Below are 20,681 nucleotides of genomic sequence, written 5' to 3'. Positions count from 1 at the left end.
TCATAGCATCTCCATATGGAAAGGCAAACATCAAAGTTAACTATATAGTTGTTTTATCTTTTCTTCTTCATCTCTTTCCTCCTTCCACTTCCAATTTTTACCGACATCATACACTGAAATGTCGGCACGGTACCAAAGCAATATCATTCTAGTCAATGACTGAAACCCAAACATGGCTCAAGATTTCGAACTTTGGTCGTTCTAGCATGATTTTAACTCAAAATCTCAAATCCTATATCAATTATCTAGATTTCTTGAAAGATGGGAGTGTTTACAAAATATATCTACTAATATAGATTTTTGTGGCTTCCTCCACTTGGCATTTGAACAACAGGGAACTTAAAATTCTAAATGTAGCATTGCCATGTTACTGTGTCAATAGCATACAGTGCCAATGTGGCAGACTTCAGCAACGCTGAACCTACATAGTGCTTGACAAGCCCTCAGCTGTGTTCTACACCTGAGTCTACTATCATTAAGTACCATCTAGCATGGATTCATTCCTTAAATGGTAATGTAAGAAAGAGGTTTTAGCATAACAGTGCATAACATCTACGATAGTTGGTTTATTGGGCACATTATTTTGTTGGATTTTGGATGATTTTTGGAGAACTATTGTATTGATTAATCAATTTGTAATATGGTTTTATTAAGCAAGAATTGATTCGAGCTAATTACATTTTTAGTCTTGATTCATGAATTTTGTTCTCATAAATATAAATTGGTTGTGTAGGTGGCTCATGGGGAATTGAGGAAGGAATTAGTGATCAATTGAGGAGTTGGGTTTGTGCAACCAAGTCAGAAGATCAAGGCTCCATTCAAGCTCAGTCCAAGTTCAGCCAGCTGTGTGAATCAAGTTGAACCAAGTCACGATTGGACCATTTGAACTAGGGGTATAAGTCACTGCTGCTTGGCACAGAGAACAGTGACTTCGCAACTGTTTACCGTTTCATCAGCTTCTTCTCAAGAGCACGAGGCGGAGTCCCGTTTCCAACCAGATCTGAGATTTGAGGTTTTTCATCGGCGGCTAGATTCAAGGTGTGCCAGCGATCATCAACCGAAAGGCAGAGAGCGACGGCAAGGAGTTTCCCACATTGCGATTTTGAATACTGTGTTTCTCAATCACGCATAGATCGGAGGGAGTTTCCTCGATCTTTGACATCCACCAACCAACGGAGGTGTCGGAGGAGTTTTCCCGGCATTACCGATCCATTCTCATCTTCCGTTTCATCAGCGTCGCCCGGATCGATCGGGTAAATCGCCCACCGGACTTCAATTCTCTGTTCCTCGCGTAGAGAGCTACTTCAGAAGATCGCGAACTTGAAGGAAGGTTCCCAGGAGTCGTGCGATTTGTCTGTTGCTAGCTGGAAGCTTGGAATCTCGTTCCCGATTGCTCGAAGGGTGTTCTCCAGAAGCAACACCATTTCACGGTAGAGGAAAGGACTGCAATCTGTGTTTGTGAACGTTTCTTGCGATTTCATTTTCATTTTCTTTTCCATAGCATTGCTCAGATCAAAAGATCTGATTTCTTTTCAATTGCAATTTTTCTTCCATTAATTTCAGCTTCTCAAACTGTTTGTTCACTTATTCTTTGTTCAAGTCAGGAACCCTAGATTTTTAGTGTTTGATCTACACCAATCTGAATTCCACTTGTTTCTCAATTGAGCTTGATTAGAATGCTTAGTTTAGCTGGTTGATATTTGAATTCAATAAACAGATTGACCAAGTTACAATTCGAATTCCATTCGTAGAATTAATTTCCTTGCATTGAGTTAAATTTCATTTCTGAATTAGTTAGCATTTTTAGTGGATTTACATTGTTTCAATTTCATCTAATTTTCCTTTGATTAAAATCTTGAATTAGACCACTATTTAGTTAAGAAAACCCAAAAAGAATCATTTGAATCTAGAGTGCACATATTCACTAGTTGTCCTTTGAAAAATTCGACTTGGGGACTCTATACTACATTTTTACTTTTGAAATGTAAGGGTTTTCAATCTTAATCAATTTGAAGTGTATCGTGATGTGGAATAGGGTTCACATCAATCTATCATGACTATAAAGAGAAATGGGTTATACTTCACATAGAATACCCAGTATAAGATTCCTATTTGGACTCAAATTTTGGCTAATTGCTCAGCAAGAAACCATCATTTGTGGTCTCAATTGATGGCTGGTTTTTGGCATATCCAATAGCAGACTCAAACTAGTGCGTCTAGCAAATGTCAAAGGATTTAGAATTCTGTATGCACAAATAGGGTGCACTAAGTTTTTAGGAGGTTCCAGAATGCTGGATCGGATGGTGTTTTCCTTTTCTCATGATATAAACTTTGATAATCAACTCAAATGCTTATATGCTCAAAGTATTAGAAATATCAAAAGCATCTGGCATGATCATAATGCACAATAAGGAACACAAACAATTCTGACCGTAGACACTGCTAACTGTTAATTTGAGGTATTTCCTAAGAAGAAAAGTCGATGGATAAGCTATATGAAAATTAAACATATCTAATTGGCAATCAAGTATTGCCTGTTTTAAAACCAACAAGCGGCGATCATCAATTGTAGGAGGAATTATGTCACCATAGATCCTTTTAGCTTCCTCGGCAAAAAATTCAATGAATGAAGCCCCATAGTTAACCTGCAAATAATTTTAGTTAGAAATTATTTTATGATGGATATACATCAGCAAAGTACAGAAGCTATCTTGGGAGGATTGCAGGAATAATTTAGATACCTCGCCAAGTGACTCCTTTAAAGGTTTTCCTTGTTCCAATGTTATAAGTAGTGCAAGATCTTCTTTATGAGAAATGATTAAATCATACCTTCACAAACATTTAAGGATAGAGTGAGATATACATGCAATATGTCATCAAAATGTCAAGTAAAATGAAGATTATAGTAAGAAGTTGACTAACTAGTGTTAGTCGTAAGAAGAAAAAAGGTTTATAAGGGAATGATAGACAACAGAAAAAGGAACACGAAGGTGACTGTATTATCAAGATATTTTCCCCACATCTGAAAGAAAAAACAACTCCAAATTCCAGCAGCATGAATGACAGAAATGAAACCATTGCTCTTTTTATAATAAATAACTACTGATCCGGTGGTAAGGACGGGGGATCACTCTTTGGCGGGAGGTCAACGACACGTGGAGGTCAAGGATCAAGAGGGTCAAGCCCGAGGTCGTGTCGAGCGGAGTGGTGGGCCGACCGGACATCCGGCCAAGGGTCTCCCAGACCGGACGAAAGACAGTCCGACCAAGGGTCGGGTTTCCGATGCTCAAGGTACAAGGGTCTATGGGCCGAGCGGACAGGCCGCTCGGCCGAGCGGCAGGACAATCAGGCGAAATCCCAAAAGGACAAAAGGGGTAGCTGGTAACATCATCCTCGAGACACCTGCCGCCGACAAACAGCATGGTAGGCGGCCGGATCGGACAGAGTATCGTACGATGGAAGCTTCCACCGTCATATCTGGGATGTGCTCCGACGATTGCGGAATGGTGTCAGACATGCTTTTCTGACACAACCCTACTGAGGTATGTTTGGGGAAGTGTGCACGCATCGAGAAGCGTGCCCGCGCCTCCCCGGGTTCCTATATAAGGACCCCCAGACTTCGACGGAGGTATGCGATTCTCATCACTGTAGCCACAGTATTGTTACTCTGTGGGAACTGCACCTGAATCCGAGCCAAGAAGATGGAAGAAGCTGGACGTCAACTCCTGGTAACACTCTCTCCCGAGGAGCTCGAAGCACTCATTCAAGCGCGAGCCGCAAAGATGGTTGAGCAGTAGCAGAAGGCTCAAGCAGAAAGGGTAACGCAGCAGGCCGCCTCCGTCTCTGGAGGCCGAGCGGTCATGGAGGACCGACCGGAACAATATTCAACGTGGGCTCAGAAAAAGGGGCAGACCGGCACACCAGGAGATGCGCCGACCGCCCCTATTCCATTCCATCGATCACTATTCCAGATGCCGTCGGAATTGGCCCTAGCCAACCAGGGGTCGTCCGACGAGGCGCCTATCCGTGATGCAAGGAAGGGCAAGGCGCCCCGGTCGGATTCATCCCCCAAGCGGATCAACCGGCAGTTCTCTGACGCCATCCTGAGGGACCCACTACCGAAGCATTACGCGCCTCCGACGATCAGGGAATACAACGGGACCACCGACCCGGACGACCACCTGGGTCAGTTCGACAACACCGCCACTTTACACCAATATACAGATGGGGTGAAGTGCCGAGTGTTCCTCACCACCCTCTCGGGATCGGCGCAACGATGGTTCCGGAGGCTGCCGGACGGATCGATCACAAGCTTCAAAGAGTTCCGCACGGCATTCCTCCATCACTTCGCGAGCAGCAGACACTACCAGAAGACCAGCATTAGTCTGTTCGCCATCAAACAAAGCTCGAAGGAATCGCTCCGAGCCTACATACAACGTTTCAACCAGGTGGCCAAGGATATCCCGACTGCCAATTCAGAAACTATGATGAATGCGTTCACGCAGGGGCTTGTGGATGGTGATTTCTTCCGTTCGCTCATCAGAAAGCCGCCTCGCAGCTACGACCACATGTTGAACAAGGTCAATGAGTACATCAACGTGGAAGAAGCTCAGATGGCGAGGAAGAAGGAAGCACCAGCCGAGCCACCAGCTCATGCCGAGCGGAAGCCGCCTTCTAATTACCAACCACCAAGAGGACCCCGCATAGAGGCAGCCCGTCCTCATCAGAGGCCGCACGCCGTCCAACAGGTAGTTGTCGATCGACCAAAACCAAACAATCACCCGAGCGGCACCCTCACCATCCGCACAGAGCTAATCCTCGGGTGTCGCACGAACGACCTAAGTCGTCCGCTCGGGAGGAAGAGAATAGAGGAAATGCCTCGAGGGGCGAAATCAACATCATCGCCGGAGGGCCGACCGGAGGAGACTCCAACAGAGCGAGAAAAACGCACGCAAGGCAGCTCAGGATCCACGCGGTCGGCTACAGTCAGGAGCGAGCGAGCGGGCCCGAGATCAGCTTTGGTCCAAGGGACCTCGAGGGAGTCGAGGTCCCGCATGATGACGCCCTCATCATCCGAGCGGTAATAGCTAACTATACTATTCACCGCATCTTTATTGATACAGGCAGCTCGGTCAACATAATCTTCCGGAAGGCTTTCGACCAATTACAAATCGACCGAGCCGAGTTGCTGTCGATGACGCCAACTTCATCGTGGTCGATGCTCCCTCCGCGTACAATGTTATCCTGGGCGACTGGCTCTCAACGAGTTCCGAGCGGTCGTCTCCACCTTCTGCCAGAAGATCAAGTTCCCGGTGGACGACCAAGTTGGGGAGGTCCGAGGAGATCAGCTTGCCACTCGGCGATGCTATGTAGAGATGGTCCGAGCCATTTTATTCATATTTTTTTGTTGCATACAAATTCACACTTATAATTTATTCAATTTGAGGTAAATGAGAATTTCTCTAGTTCACTATAAATTTAAGCATGTTTATCTTTTAAATTATGAAAAATTAGAGCATTTTCATATTTGAAAGTGAGTTTGAGAAGCTTTCATTGTTACAGATACAAACTTGTTTAAAATAAATTGATATTTTTATAATTTTTTAAAATGTATTTATGAGCATTTAATAGAGCATTAAATATTACTTTTTAGATTTTATATGATAAAAACTTAAATAAAAATTCATTTGAACACAGTGAAATAATTTAAAATTCTACCATTAATTTTAATTGGATTTTATTCTTCCACATAACTATAATTATTAGGTAGATAAAAATAAAGAGATTTTAAATTTTAAGATGTAAAACATTATAATTAAATTTATCAAAATTAAATATATAAAACTTGATTTGATCTCGACTCAATAAATTGGAAAATTTTAAGTTCAATTTTTTTTTGATAAAATCATATTCAAATTTGAAAATAGAGTTTCTTTAAAAAAAAAATCCAAATTACAAATTATGGAAAAATAAATAATTTTCTAAATTTAATTAAATAATTTTTCATTTAATCAAAGTCCATGTCGAACCCTAGATATTTGTTGGTGCAAGAAGTAAAGCTGAGAAAAGACTAAAGGAGGATAAGAAACTCGACATTTAATCAAAGCAACATGTTAAACCCTAGTAATTTCTTATCTCTTGGTCACATTGTCTCTCTCAGTCTCTTCATTACAAAAGCAGGAAAATCATAAACTATTCACATAGGTTAGCTACCAAATTTTATCCTTTTTAAATTTAAAATAATTGACATAACAAATTAAGTTAAATCAATCTAATATTTTAAGTTTTATAGTTGAATGAAAGTTGATTTAGGATTAACTAGAGCTCATCAAGTAGATATGATGATTAGGACCAAGTGAATTCAAACCGAACTCAATTTGGATTTATTTTAGTTTATTTAAAATTAAAAGAAGTTTATATATAGGAAAGTTTAGTTCAGTCGTATTTAATTAAATTATTTAGATTTATATAAAGTTAAACATTATATAATTATTTAATTAGATTATATTTTTCTATCCTCACTTTTATACTGTCACTTTCGTAGTGATCTTCCTATTCTCATTCTCTGTTTTTTTTTCTATTTCTCTAGCTTCACTTTTTGAAGCTTCCCGTGTTGAAACATCCAATTCTGGGTGTTTTGTATGCGGATCGATCAATTTTACTTACAAACCACAAAGCTAACCATGAGGTAAAACATAGTGCATACACTAGCTTAAAACATCCTAACGAATCTTTGCTTGATTTATTACTCATCCTTATATTAATTGTTGGGTGATAAGCCACTGCTTCCCTTACTGCACTGCACATTGCACACTACTGCATCCTTATCAACTAGTTCCTTATCTGGTATCCCTTTTATTCTTAATTCTAGATTTATTGGAGGTGAGTAATAGAGATGTAAAATCAAGATATAATATTGCTCTAAGACACTTGCCTCTAAATCCATCTGGAGATTTATAAATTGCATCTTGGAGATTTTTGTTTGTGCATCATTTGTTTCTCATTTAGCACTTAGTTCGTTTGTTTATCTGTCTTTAACTTGTTCGGCATGAACTTCAAACATTTCGAGTCAGAATATAAATTTCTTATTTATTGCTTATTGATCTTGTTATCACGTGCTCATTGGTGCTAGTCCTGACCTTATTAGATATCAACAAAACTTTCTATTAATTGGTCACTATCGGACTACCACCAAATAACAATAACTATGCCACTCAATTAATTGTGGAACCTGATTTCATTTGATAAAGTTTTAAAGTATCAACCTGAGCTCTGTATTGGTCTTAGCCAAAAAACAATATTGTACTACTGTTGTACCTACATGTCAATATGTGATTAGTGTGGGAGTTGATTTAGAGAAGATGAAGTGGCAAAGTTGCTTTAACTTGAGGAGGAAATCCAAATGAGGCTTATGTCTCGTGTCACCTTGCCTCATGTTCATCAATTCTTCCATCACGCACATCTGTCACAGAAGAACATTAACAGGGTTTCAATGGTTGGACCCAAGTAGATTCGCATCTCTAATCACTAGAGTTAGAGGAAGCTTTGTGCATCTATGAAGAAGATTCCTGTCTCTGTCGTGAGAGATCATTCATAGAGTTCAGGTGTTGGTTGGATGTAGTTCCACAAAGGTTACTTAATATCATATCTTAACCCATGCAACATGTTAGTCAATCAATAGAACAATATGTTTCAAATGTGCTGATTAGTATAGAACAATATTTTTAAACTCCGATTCCATGTACAAATTGTTTATGGCCCAATACCCTTGGTGACAAAAAGAAAACTCAGTCTTAAAGCCCATATTTGGTACTAAATGAATTACAAAACTCTAAAATAGCAAACTTTTTTCCACCCTTGATTGAAAGATCTACAAGGAATTATGTTTAAAAAAGTCAATAAATATAAACATCTTGGAGAACCAGAAGACTGCTTAAAGATCCTCAATTAGGAACTAGAACGACTGATATATCAAGAATGCAAGATGAATAAACAAACGAGAGTTATTTTTACGTGGGCAACCATTTGGGACTCTTTTATAAACAATAGCAAAATAAATGATGAGGGAGCAGAGCTGTTTTTCTAAGTTTCTGCTCAATCCTTATACAAACAACAAAAAAGAAATATTGTGGCAAAACCATGATGTGAGCGCCATTTAGATTATATTACATATCATGCTAACTGTTTTATTCTATAACACTTAGTTAAGAATGTGGAAATTTCCTTTGGGATAAAAGATTATCAATCTGTACTGGCTATTCAAGATACAAATAAAAGAAGAGAAAAAGATCTGTAAAGAAATTACTCTAGCCTCATAAAATGAGTCCACAATGTTGTGAGATGCTCTTCATGATCCTTAAGGTCTGTCAGAAATATGTACCACTCAGCATGAAATTGGAACTCAAGTTACTTGTTGCTTCTGCTCACTAGTTACTACTCATTGCATGGAGGTGGCAGTTTAATCCGAAGGAAAAGATATTTTACTGAAAAAAAGGAGGGTCAGATGACCTTTCCGCCATTTAATGCTCCTTTATCTTTCGGAGAATACACTACACCTTCATCAGACTTATTCAGAGGTTTACATGGCATACATCATACCATGCGGGTAAAATTGATATGTACTGGTTAGAGCAATGACCAAGAGATAGTAGACGCTTTTATTAAGTCTGGAGTGAATGGCGATTTACTGTTGCTACATATGGAAAATGTTGGGCTGTAGAGTATGTATGCCTAGTATATGTAATAAAAAGATACGTAGTGCCAGCATGTACAGGTATGATACTAGCTAGGACCATTATCTCATCCTAATATCAACTCTAGTCAATATAAACAAGTTTCCTATCTTGTGTTTATATTAGGGTTGGGCACATTCGCTTTCTCACTTTTGTAGGAAACCAAAACGAAACTAAAATACCGTACTAAAATCATGGTTTAAAATCCTGAACCATATTAGAGTTTTAGTTGCGACTGGAACGATACGATTTTGATATTGTATCATACCGATATGATTTCTATATTTTTTTTAAATATAAAATATATTAACTAAAAAAATATTTAAGATAAATATTTTAAAAAGAAAAATATAGAGATAAATAAATAAATAATTTATTATATATTTTTAGAATTAAAATAAATAAAATATATAATTAATTAGATAATTTTATTAGAGTTTAGTTAAGTCTCTTTAGATTACCTCTACCATAACTATGATTTGATTAGGATAATCAATGTAAGTTTCACAGTTTAATTTAAAAAACTTGGCCTCCTCGCGCAACCAACCTAACACGATCCTCTGGCACAACCGCTGGGTCGCACGACCCCTCCGGAGAGATCGTTGGGGTTGCGCAACCCCTCTAGCGAGACCAGGGGGGTCGTGCAACCCCTTGATAAGTGTATTTTATATAGGATTTTATTCCATATTTTGCACTCATCTTGTGATATTCTAGGAGCATATTTTTCATGATTAATTCCGCCTTTAGTGTTGTATTGCTATTTTTCTTATTCGGAGATCTACTCTTGTACTTTTTATTAATAGGATGAAGAATCGAAACTAAAACGGAGTTAAAAGAGCCTTGGAATGATGACATCAAGAGAGGAATATGCTCTGGCTGTATCCAAGACACGGGCATATACCTTGGGATGAAGAGGAGTAAAAACGAAGAACCCAGAGTTCCACACAGCCCGGCCATGTGTTTTCACACGATCGTGTGTCATTTCTCCCCCGGCCTTGTGTTTTCACATGATTGTGAGTCGTTTCTCCTGAAGAACCCAGAGTTCCATAAGGCTCGACCGTGTGTTTACATATAGCCGTGTCGCCCCGCCATAGATTTCGTCGACTCAGTATTTTTGGAAGTTATTTCCAAATCTAAAGGTTGGTGACAAGGAGCACTAGGAGAGTCATTCCAAGGAGCAAGAGGCGTTCTCGTCTATGTTTGGAGTTAGAGAAGTCGCCCAGAGACATCCTTCGCTCCATTGAATAATCTTTTCTTTCTTTCTTTTAGATTTGGGTTGTAAAAGCTTAAAACATGTCTTCTTGTTGTAACTCCATATTCATGGAGTAGTACTCTTGATTCTAGGACTAAGGAGTAGCTTTTTGGTATGTAGACGCTTGTCTTTCCATGTTTTGATATATTCGTGTTTCTTAATTTCTATGATTTGATTGTTTGTGGTCTAATTCTACTGTGCATACATGAACTCGACACCAAAAGCGTGTTTTCCGAAGATGAACTCAATCCTCTGATTCATAGAATACCGAGATGTAAGGGTTGGTCACAAAAGTAGGTCGGGTTACCACGAGGATTCCCTAGGCTTTCACAGAGCTTAATGGGTCTGCCTCAATTCAGTGTCACACGGTAAGGGAAAGCAAGAGAACCATGAGACCGTAAGAAAGAGGTTCTTCAGCAATGTCGCCCTAAAAGTAGGCGTCGCGTTTGGACGGATACACAGGCGTAGTTCCAAAATATCACATCGGTTAAATTGGGATTGTCTACCTACATGAACAAACAATGAGAATTAGGAAACCAAATATAAGATAGGATGTCTACGATCATTGCGGTGAAACCGAAATCCTAGGATCGCTTCCTAAAATCAGATTTTCCTCCTAGAACTTTTCTCACCAGTCTTCTTGGTTTTCTCAAGACCTTCGCGACTTTTGAATTCTCTAGATAATCGTTTTCACATAATAGATTGGTACTCAATTTCTAGTTCTCGTGGGATTGATAATTTTATTACTCGACAGCAACCGTGCACTTGTGGTTTGCGACACATCACCCCTCCGCCATGATGGTCGCACGACCCCTCTGTCGCGATCGCAGGGTCACATGACTCCACTATTGCCACGGGGTCGCACAACCCCTTCGTGATTGCTACAAGGCCTGTTGTCGGGTCGTGCAAGTGCCAGTTAGTGGGTGGAACAAAATATTTCGCCCATTTCGACTGGCTCAACACGAGATTTTAATCCATGACTGAAACCAAACCAAATTTTTTGGATTGGTTCGATTTGAAACTATTAATTTAAAATAAATACAAATTAATCAAAGCCAATTAAAAAGGAATTTCCAAACAATAATTCCATTGAAGATAATAATAATAATAAAATTATTATCATTTAAGCTTAATGTTTAGGGAAGATAAAAAGTAGCAAGAGGCCATAATAATTAACATACTAATTTATCTAGATTTGCATATACATAAATACTATAAAAAAAACTTACAGTTGGGTTCCATTTTAACTGTTTGCACAAGTTCAAATTGAATCAAACCAAAACTGATAATTTTATCTACTATCAAAACCCAAACCAATCCAATAAATTGATAAATCAGATTTTTTTTTTTTTGGGCAGTGGCGTGTGTGGGTTATCAGATTTGGCTTGGTTTATGGATGCCTACCCCTACTTTAAATTCATAAAGGATTATGTGTCATATCTAACAAAAAGAGTAAAATTAAATTCCTCTTACAAGTGACATATTTATCTGTACCATTTTCTTAAACGCTTGCTCCGTTCATTTGCTGTGAGTTTGCTCCAAGCTGTGAAAAACATAAAATATATCAATGTTTGATAAATCCATGACAACAAACAAAATTATAAGACTTCCTAACAAAATAATGCAACCAATAAGTTCCATACAAGGAATCAACAACTTAGACCTGATCCACTTCCAGGCAACATTTGTATTGAGAAATAGATAAACAATTTATGGAATAGAAGTACACAACAACAAGCAACACAATTAACAATTTTTAGGTGCCCACATGGATATTACCCAACAATTCAGCATTATCAGAAATAAAACAACAATGTATACTAGCACAAGATGGCATGTTCCATATACTCAAAGGGAATCTAGCACAACTATCTAGTACATACAAAGCACATATACTCAAAGTGGAGTCAAGGAGCGAAGGCTTTATATAATATACCCATCACAAACCTATAAAAGATGCTCTTATTCCTAGTGCATGACTAGATGATGAGAATTCTAACTCGAATTCATATGTACAGGACCTTCTAGAAGAATCAACCTCTTGATATGCATGAGCAACACTGCTTGAGTTTTGACTTAAAGCCAGCAATAAGATGTCGGCCCTTGTTGCTATATTTTAAAGTTATGTAGTTAGGTTATGATAGGTTGTTCACTTTCAATGTTGAATTGACACTTTCATACAACATATTTGTGGTACCATGGTATGGACATTGTGGGCTTCAGTTGTTTTGCAGTTGGACATCCTCTGAGATATTGATCCTCTTGGCCACTCTACCTTATGTCCTGGTGTGGAATTGTGCAAAACAAGTTTACCCAGTTGGATGCTTTACAAAATACGGTCTACTTTAGCGAAAATATAGTCATCGGATATCATAGGGTCGCTGAAATGTACGAACAATCTTTTGGGTAGAGATTTTTCATTAGAGATCTGTCATCTCCTCCACTAACTGTACACAATTTGCTAAGCGTTTTAGGGTGAGAGGTTTAACTAGAGATAGTCAGTCTCCTTTAGATCTCTCCTCAATTCCCATCATCCTTTCGACCTCATGGTGGTGCATAAGCATCCAGGTTGTAGAGTGACTACTCTTGCTTTATAAGATCCAGTAAAGATTGAGGTTAGCTTGAGCTCGGTTAGATTTACTTGAAGGAAAGGACCCTGACATGTAGGGCATGGTAAATTGCACCAGTCTCAACAAAATTTTTGCGTATTCACGATATTATGCTTGCAGGTCATTATCTCACATCTCAACACAGCCATCTCAAAGCAATACACAGATGGGTCAGAGGTATTAGCTTAAAAGAGAAAATGTCACAAACTTGGAGCAAGTGACTTTGCATCACCAAGTGCCAAACAAACAAAAAAATCAAATATTAGCTACCTTTGATATTTCTTACATGTAAATGTCTCATGTGCAGAGGATATTGCATTGATGGCCTCATTTCTTCCCATGAATGGAACATTAGCAATAACATCACCAGTAGCAGGATTATGAACCTGCAAAATAAGTGGAAAGTTATAGTTGTCCTCTAAGATTTTTGTATGTTATTTATCATAAGTCCAGGTACAGTGCATAAGGAAAAATTCATTAAATAAGTGGTTATCACAGAACAACAACTCGTCTTACTCTTAATTGCCCTTCACCGAACATCTTGTCAATGACTCGTGGTTATATCCATGACACCAAATGACTAAAGGAAATGTAAACACACAAAAAAAGTGGGCTTGCAAGAAGCAACTAGAATGCCACAGACAATACTCATTACAAGCTATAAAAGAAAGGAGTTCAATAGGATAGCATTGCAGCAGCCTAACTAGGATCAACACGATGAGAATCACACGTACAATTTATATGATGAACCATCTCCTATAAAAAAAATGGAAGATACACTTCGTGGTTCAAAAACTGAGTAAAAAGCAAGTAGGGTACCGACCCTATGGTTCCAAGAATTGTTCTATGTCGAATGTCAACCATAAAAGTTAATATCATACCGATGGTTGAGAGACTAGTGATTTCATCATGAAGAAAGGAGGTACTGAGGTAGTACCTAAGACAAGCAACTATTGCTTTATTAGTGGCAAATAATTTCCAACTCTATTTGGTGGCACATAATTAATGACTTCCAACCTCTCTAAAGGAAGGACAACAAAGACGAAAGACGAAAGGAAAGAATGAGAATGTGTAGTGATCTTAAAATTTATAGTGGCATGGGGTCTCAATAAATTTGAAACAAAATGACTCGGATGTGAGTAATTATATGCACACCACCACATAACACAGGTACACTTGTGTACATAATTAAAGGGGCAGTCTGGTGCACGAAGCTCCCGCTATGCGGGGTCCCGGGGAAGGATCCATTATATGCAGCCTTACCCTACTTTTTGCAAGAGGCTATTTCCAGGATTCGAACCCGTGACCTTTTGATCACAAAGCAACAACTTGTGTACATAATTAATGCTATAATTATCTAAAGCTCATGAATCACAGTTAGCTATCAATTATATGAATAATCAATGAACTAATGGTTAAAAAATCAAAGACACAGTAGAATGGACATTCTAGGAATAAAATTTTCAAGTTGATAAGATTAAAATTTGCTGAATCAAATATACGTTGCAAATCACAACCACGAACAAAATTATCAAGTTGATAAAATTAAAATTAGCTGAATTATAATAAGTTGTGAATCACAACATAAACTCTCTTAGATTAATTAAATGTCATTTAAAAGATCTAAATATTATTACCAATATATCATTATAACAACAATGATGGTGAGATAAGATCCAAGGGTTTTTGTCGTTGCTGTTTGAAGTCTCAATATAGAACTGGAAGTGCAATATGATGAAAATATTGATCTGTTATTAAAGTTCTCAAGAGAACATTGCTCATTACATAGTGTAATAAGCCACTGGTAATCTTGTTAGAAAACAAAACTGACTGATTTCTCCATCAAGTTTCTCCTTCACGGAGAAAAATTACAGGCACTTATAGATTAATTTTAGATCTTAACTTTAAAGAAGATTATGTGAAAACATGTACAGATGGTATTAAGAAACCTATTGAATATGAAAATTTGACCTTTGAAAAGGCCAAAGTGGGGAAAGGTGACATTAAAATTGAGCTCCAACCAAAATGCACTATCATGATACAGGTATATTAGGTTTCAGCACAAAAGAAGTATTTGAAACCAAAGCATACCCTTATGGACTCCAGATGTATCGTTTGACAAGTTATTCTCCGACAAACATTATATATCTCAACAGCCAAAATCTTATTTTAAGAAATTAACAAAGAATGAGCGCAATTCAAACAACCAGATAGAAGATTATGTACCGGAATGGTTTTGCCATCATAAGCATCGATCCACTTCCCACCGATAAGCCCCTGGGTCCTCAACAGCCCTGATTGCCTCAGTCGATCAACGGCCACCCTCGGCTCCGTGCTCATCTGGGCACAGACATAATCCCAAGATCCAATCCGATCAAAAACAGAAACCACAGTACAAACGGAATAGCCAGAAATTTATTCTCGATCGGAAACAACGGGAAGGATTTCCGGACGAAAAAAAAACTCGATCGAGATTGAAAGCGAAGCAGGAAGACCGATCCGGAGCCAGCAGCACTTGCCTGGCGGCAGAGGATTCGGAAGGGGTGAGGAAGGCGGCTGCCGAGAAGGCCTGCGCGGCACATCGCCATTGCGATTGGACGGGATCGGAGATGATTGCAACGGGCACAAAGCGGCTCACAGCCCGTTCGCTTCCGTGTCCAAAATTCTTCACATGCCACTCTGCTCCATGACACGCATACTCACACTTCTGGATTAATTAGGTTATTTATCTGACAATCATTATTTTATTTGCCCGTTACAACATTTTCCTCCGGTCAAAAATCTGAGAAAGAGGATTAATTAGATCATTTATCTGTCCGTATATTATTATGGAACCGACATATTAAATCGTTTAAGATGAATAATTTCATCTTTTTCTATGTATTAAATCGTTTGAGTTCGGATCTTCTGTCTCCAAATTTTTTTATCCTTATGTCTCCTTATCAATTGAATAAACTAAATTATATCTTAAGGATATCTTACACATCATGAAGATACTGTCCACATCTTAAATATGACATGATGCCTTAAGATGTAATCTGGTCCGTCCGATCGACAAGGGACACGGGGACAGAGAAATTTAGGGACAGAGGATAAATTGTTTAAGATGAATAATTTCACCTTTTCCTCCATGAATACTAAAATAAATAAATTTTAGAGGTATATTTTTTATACTTTCCATTATTTTCTTAAATACCATTTTCTTTATGGTCTGTTTGGAAGGAGGTAAGGGAAGGGGAAATAAGGGGAAGAGGAACTTTGAACCTCGTTTGGGAAGGAGTGAGAAAGGGGAAGGAAACGTAAGGAATGGTAAGCTTTAACCTTTGTTACCCATGGAAAGAGAGATTTTCTTACACCCCGAATTGGGGTATAAGGAAGGGGAAGGGAAATCAAAAAAAAAAAATTATTCCAATTTTATCTCTTTTCTTAATAGTTTAAGAAATGTTCCAATTTCTAATTTTGCTATGTAGTCGGAGTTCAATTTCCTCGCCTTCTTCACATCTCGCTTGCTATGTCGCCTTCTTCTAATTTTTGTCATTAAAATTTAAGAGGATATCTATTATTTTTAAATTTTTTTCATCAAAATTTAATAAGTTTTTAAATAATAGAAATAGTCGTTGTTATCTTTCAAATTTTTTTTAAGGTTTCTAAAATTATTATTTTCATTAGTTTTCATTTAATTACTTGATTATCGGTAATTCATTATTGTGTTACGAATAGTATAAAAAAATAATTTTTATTAAAAAAATAGCTAATTTAAATGATAATATAAAAAATTAATTTTATTATTAAAAATATCTAATTTATATTTATAAAATAAATATTAATATTATGAAAATTTTATAATTTAAAAAGTAAGGATATTTTTGTAACTTTATTTATTTAACCTTCATTCCCTTACTTTCCTCCCAAACAAAGTAACACATGTTACGTACCCTCCCTCCCAAACAAGGAGAAGTTAAATACTTTACTTCCCCTCACTTCCCCTTCCTTCCCCTCCCTTCCCCTTCCGTTAGTGTCGGAGTTTTCTTACACTTTGCAGCGGTGACAAAACAGATTGACCGAGTTGGGAATGGTAAGATCTGACCAGCCAATTTCCATGTATCAAATCGAGCATGGTATAGGCAATTACAGGTTGTGTACGTTGAGCTTGGCCAACGGCGGAACGGGAATTTTATAACATCCGGATTGAATAGAAAAAAAAATTATGGAATACGTATGTTGTTTTCATTTTCATTTTTAACTGGGCTAGCTTTAATCGATTAATTAGGCGAAGAATGAATCCAAGACGGATTTGCTTTGTTGTCGGCACCCTTCTTAGTGATCTTCTAATCAACTTTTTTTTCTCTCTCGAATGACTAGTTCTGTCGTCGGCACCGTGCTTTAATCAATCAAAGCAATCAATTTCGAACTTTGAAACAGTAGTACAGATTCAAGGAAAATAGATTTCTCGCAAGAAGTAAGGGGATCGGAGAACCTGAGACAGGACAAGGGCATCGAGAAGGGCGACGAGGTCGCCCACGACATGGAGGACAGAGTAGGAGGCAGCATCAGGTGGCACAGAGGAGTCGTTGTAGCCACGAAGGTCTAGGGCAAGCACGTGAAACCCCCAGGCTACGAGACTAAGAATCTGAATGAATACCAGAGCTCTGGGAAATCATGGAGCAACAACACCAACTGGCCCTCCCCCTTCGCTGCCAAGTCAATTTGGATTCAATTAGGCTCCACCTGCCTCATGTGCATTGCATATTTAAACAAATATGATTATATATAAAATTTTAAAAATACAGAAATTACTATTATTAATATTACAAATGACATGGATATCCATCAACAATCTAGAAATAATACAATAATACAACACAAATATGAGAAGATGAGGATCCGGAGAACCAAAAATGCAAATGAATTGTGATAGATGTGACCGTTAAATGTTATCAAATAGAATACACATGAAACAAAGCTATTGAGAACTAGTTGGATCGGTATAGAATTATAAGAAAATATGTTTCCATGTCCAAAATATACCATGTCATAATGTAAAATAATGAGAATGCTTGTGATGCTATAACTTAAGTGTATACATACATAACTATATGCTTGGCAATCAAAGTAGGAGAGCATTAGAAACATATATAATATGATTTAGTTAATCAAGTTAAACTAGCAAATATCATATCATTTTGGAATAAACTTTATTTGTTATCAAAAAATTAATCAACAAACGTAACTTTTATCTTCAAATACTAATGAAGTTCCCATATAAATTTTGACATGTTGCTTTGGATGGATTTGTATGTGTACCCCACAGCGTTGTATATTGTTGGGTAAGTGTTATCTTTACTTATCTATAGTCTGTTTTAATGTTCGCTGAAAAATTAAAGATTTAAAAAGATCTCAAAGCTAGAAGGGTCGAAAGACAAAGCAAAAAAAAATGTATATTATTTTTTGTTGAAAGAAATATTCGATGACAGAACTTTGAGCATGAATAACAATGTAGAAAATGGAAAATTGATTGTTAGAGAAGATGTGAAAAGAATGTATATATACTGAATGATACAACCAAGTGCCCATCTTTATATGTATAAATATGTTCCATTTGGTCACCAATCAAATACAACATATTTGATGTACATCATTTAATAAGCTTATCAAACTTCTCCTTCCTTTTCAATGTGGGACTAAACATATATCACTAACTATATTCAACAATCCCCCACTTAGTGATATTTGCAATCAAATGCAAAGTTTTATGTATCTAGAAGGTGTCTTTCGACTTAAACCTGCTATTAGTATAAATATTTCAAAATCTCATCGAAATATATGGTAGTTAATTAACTTAAACAATAATTTCTATATGATAAAATTGGAAATATCATACACATAACTTTTGATTTCTCCAATATATCCACCGTGAGCTTTAGCATCATATTATAGCCTTGTGCTATCCTGGATTCACAAAGACTTACAAAAGTTTTTATTCTCAAACCTTTGATAGAAGTGGCACCACTTCTTGTGTGCGCATAGGTGAAAGACCTTTAAAATCTCGTTTGAGATTTCTTGTTTATGACCAACATAAATCTTCATTAAGAATACTTTATATTCAACCTCTTTTCCATAAGTACTGCATTGATTCTAGTACTTGCTACATGTCACTAATAATTTGTTATTACCTATTAAACCTTTAAAATTGCTATGCAATAAGAAATGTAAGGTTCCCATTATTACTAACAAATCAGAATGATTTTAGACTCATTGCACTTGTAGTACTTTTTATCATTTATCTCGAGAGGCCTTTGGTTAATGGGTCGGCTAGGTTCTTATTAGACCTAACATAGACAACTGTTATAACACCATCAAAAATTAATTGTCTAACATATTCATGCCTCAATGCAATATGTCTTGATTTACCATTGTAAATCTTGCTAAATGCTCTAGATATAGTTGCTTGATCGCTGGCATTGGTTGTGGCTGCAACTCTATGTCTATCAACATGTTTGTTAGTCACTCGACTTCTTTGCCTATAGCTGCCAAAGCAATAAATTCTGATTCCATTATAGAATAAGTAATGCATGTCTGTTTCTTGGAATCCCATGAAATAGCTCCTCTACCTAAGGTGAAAATCCAACCAGACGTCGATTTATTATCAGTGATACTAGTTATCCTACTAGCATCTGTATAATCTTCTAGCACTGATGGGAACTTATTATAGAACAAGGAATGAGACTTTGTTTTCTTCAAATATCCAAGAACTCTTCCAATCGCTCTCCAATGTTCAATGCTAGGATTATATGTATACCTTGCAAGCTTGCAAACAGAAAAGGCAATATATGTCAGGTCATGTACAATGCATAGCATACATTAAACTGTCAATAGCACTTGCATAGTCTAATTGACTAATTGATCTACCTGAATTATCTGTCAATTTGTTTGAAACATCAAATGGGGTATTGGCTTCCTTTATTCCTAGATGACTGGAATTAGAAAGAACTTTATCTATATAGTGAGATTGACTCAGAGCAAAACCCCCACTATGTTTCGTCACTTTTATTCCTAAAATAGTATCAACTTCTCCTAAATATTTTATCTTAAACTAAGAAGATAAATAAGATTTAGTTTTATTTACTCCTTGCATATTTGTTCCTATAATTAACATATCATCAACATAAAGACATATAATTACACCATCAATTTTTGTGAACTTAGAATAGATACATTTGTCTACCCATTATGTCTAAAGTTATGTGATAAAATCGCATTGTCGAACTTTTTATGCCACTGTTTAGGGGCTTGCTTCCGTCCATACAAGGATTTAACCAATTTGCAGACTTTCTTTTCATGACCAGGAAGTTCAAAACCTTCTGGTTGGTCCATGTAAATTTCTTCATCAAGTTCACCATTTAAAAATATTGTCTTTACGTCCATTTGATGAATATGTAAATCGTAGATTGATGCTAAAGTAAACAAAACTCTTATTGAAGTAATTCTTGCTACAGAAGTATATTGTTGGGGTTGCAAGGTTGCAAACATAGTCCCACATTGAAAACACATGGGAAAGATCATGGGTTTATAAGAGAAAGATATCTCCATTTGGATGATGCCTTTTGGGAAGAGCCCAAGAGCAAAGTCATGAGGGTCGAGGCCCAAAGTAGACAATATCATGCCATTGTGGAGATATCTAAATTTTTTTCGATCCTACAATTGGTATCAGAGTCCGGACTGTCAGAAGGTTTAACCGCCGACTGTGCACAAGAGCTATGGTCTAATTGAGCCATGTGGGTACAATATTGACCTCGAACAAAGGAAGTGGGGGCTCCTATTGTTAGGACCAAAAGTAGCTAGAGGGGGGGGGGGGGGGGGAATAGCTCGTCGCTTGCTCGTTGCTCGGTGTTGCTTGTTGTTGCTTGTTTCTTCAAGAATGTGCAGCGGAAAATACATAAACAAACACAAACACGCTAACACTAGGAGTTTACTTGGTATCCATCTCCAACGGAGATGACTAATCCAAGGATCCACACCAACGCACACACCCTCCACTATGAATAACACTCCTTTATGGTAACTACCAAAGGCGGAGAAGCCCTACAA

The 20,681-nt window shown here is 37.4% G+C and overlaps 1 protein-coding gene across 1 annotated transcript in view; it reads right to left on the bottom strand.

Moving 5' to 3' along the window:
• The window catches only part of LOC122052404 (succinate-semialdehyde dehydrogenase, mitochondrial-like), a 41,055-nt gene extending 25,750 nt beyond the window's left edge, over positions 1 to 15,305 (bottom strand). The window contains exons 1-6 of the mRNA XM_042613900.1: positions 15,113 to 15,305; positions 14,820 to 14,933; positions 12,880 to 12,979; positions 11,479 to 11,527; positions 2,742 to 2,829; positions 2,535 to 2,645 (exon numbers count right to left, since the gene is read on the bottom strand). Of these exons, the coding sequence (XP_042469834.1) occupies positions 2,535 to 2,645; positions 2,742 to 2,829; positions 11,479 to 11,527; positions 12,880 to 12,979; positions 14,820 to 14,933; positions 15,113 to 15,181 (531 nt within the window). The 5' untranslated portion in view covers positions 15,182 to 15,305. The remainder of the gene's footprint in view (positions 1 to 2,534; positions 2,646 to 2,741; positions 2,830 to 11,478; positions 11,528 to 12,879; positions 12,980 to 14,819; positions 14,934 to 15,112) is intronic.
• Between the last annotated feature and the right edge of the window lie 5,376 nt (positions 15,306 to 20,681).

This window comes from Zingiber officinale, chromosome 3A, assembly GCF_018446385.1.
Source record: "Zingiber officinale cultivar Zhangliang chromosome 3A, Zo_v1.1, whole genome shotgun sequence".
Taxonomy (NCBI): domain Eukaryota; kingdom Viridiplantae; phylum Streptophyta; class Magnoliopsida; order Zingiberales; family Zingiberaceae; genus Zingiber; species Zingiber officinale.
The sequence above is the reverse complement of the archived record's forward strand: the minus strand, read 5'-3'. Positions and strand labels throughout refer to the sequence as shown.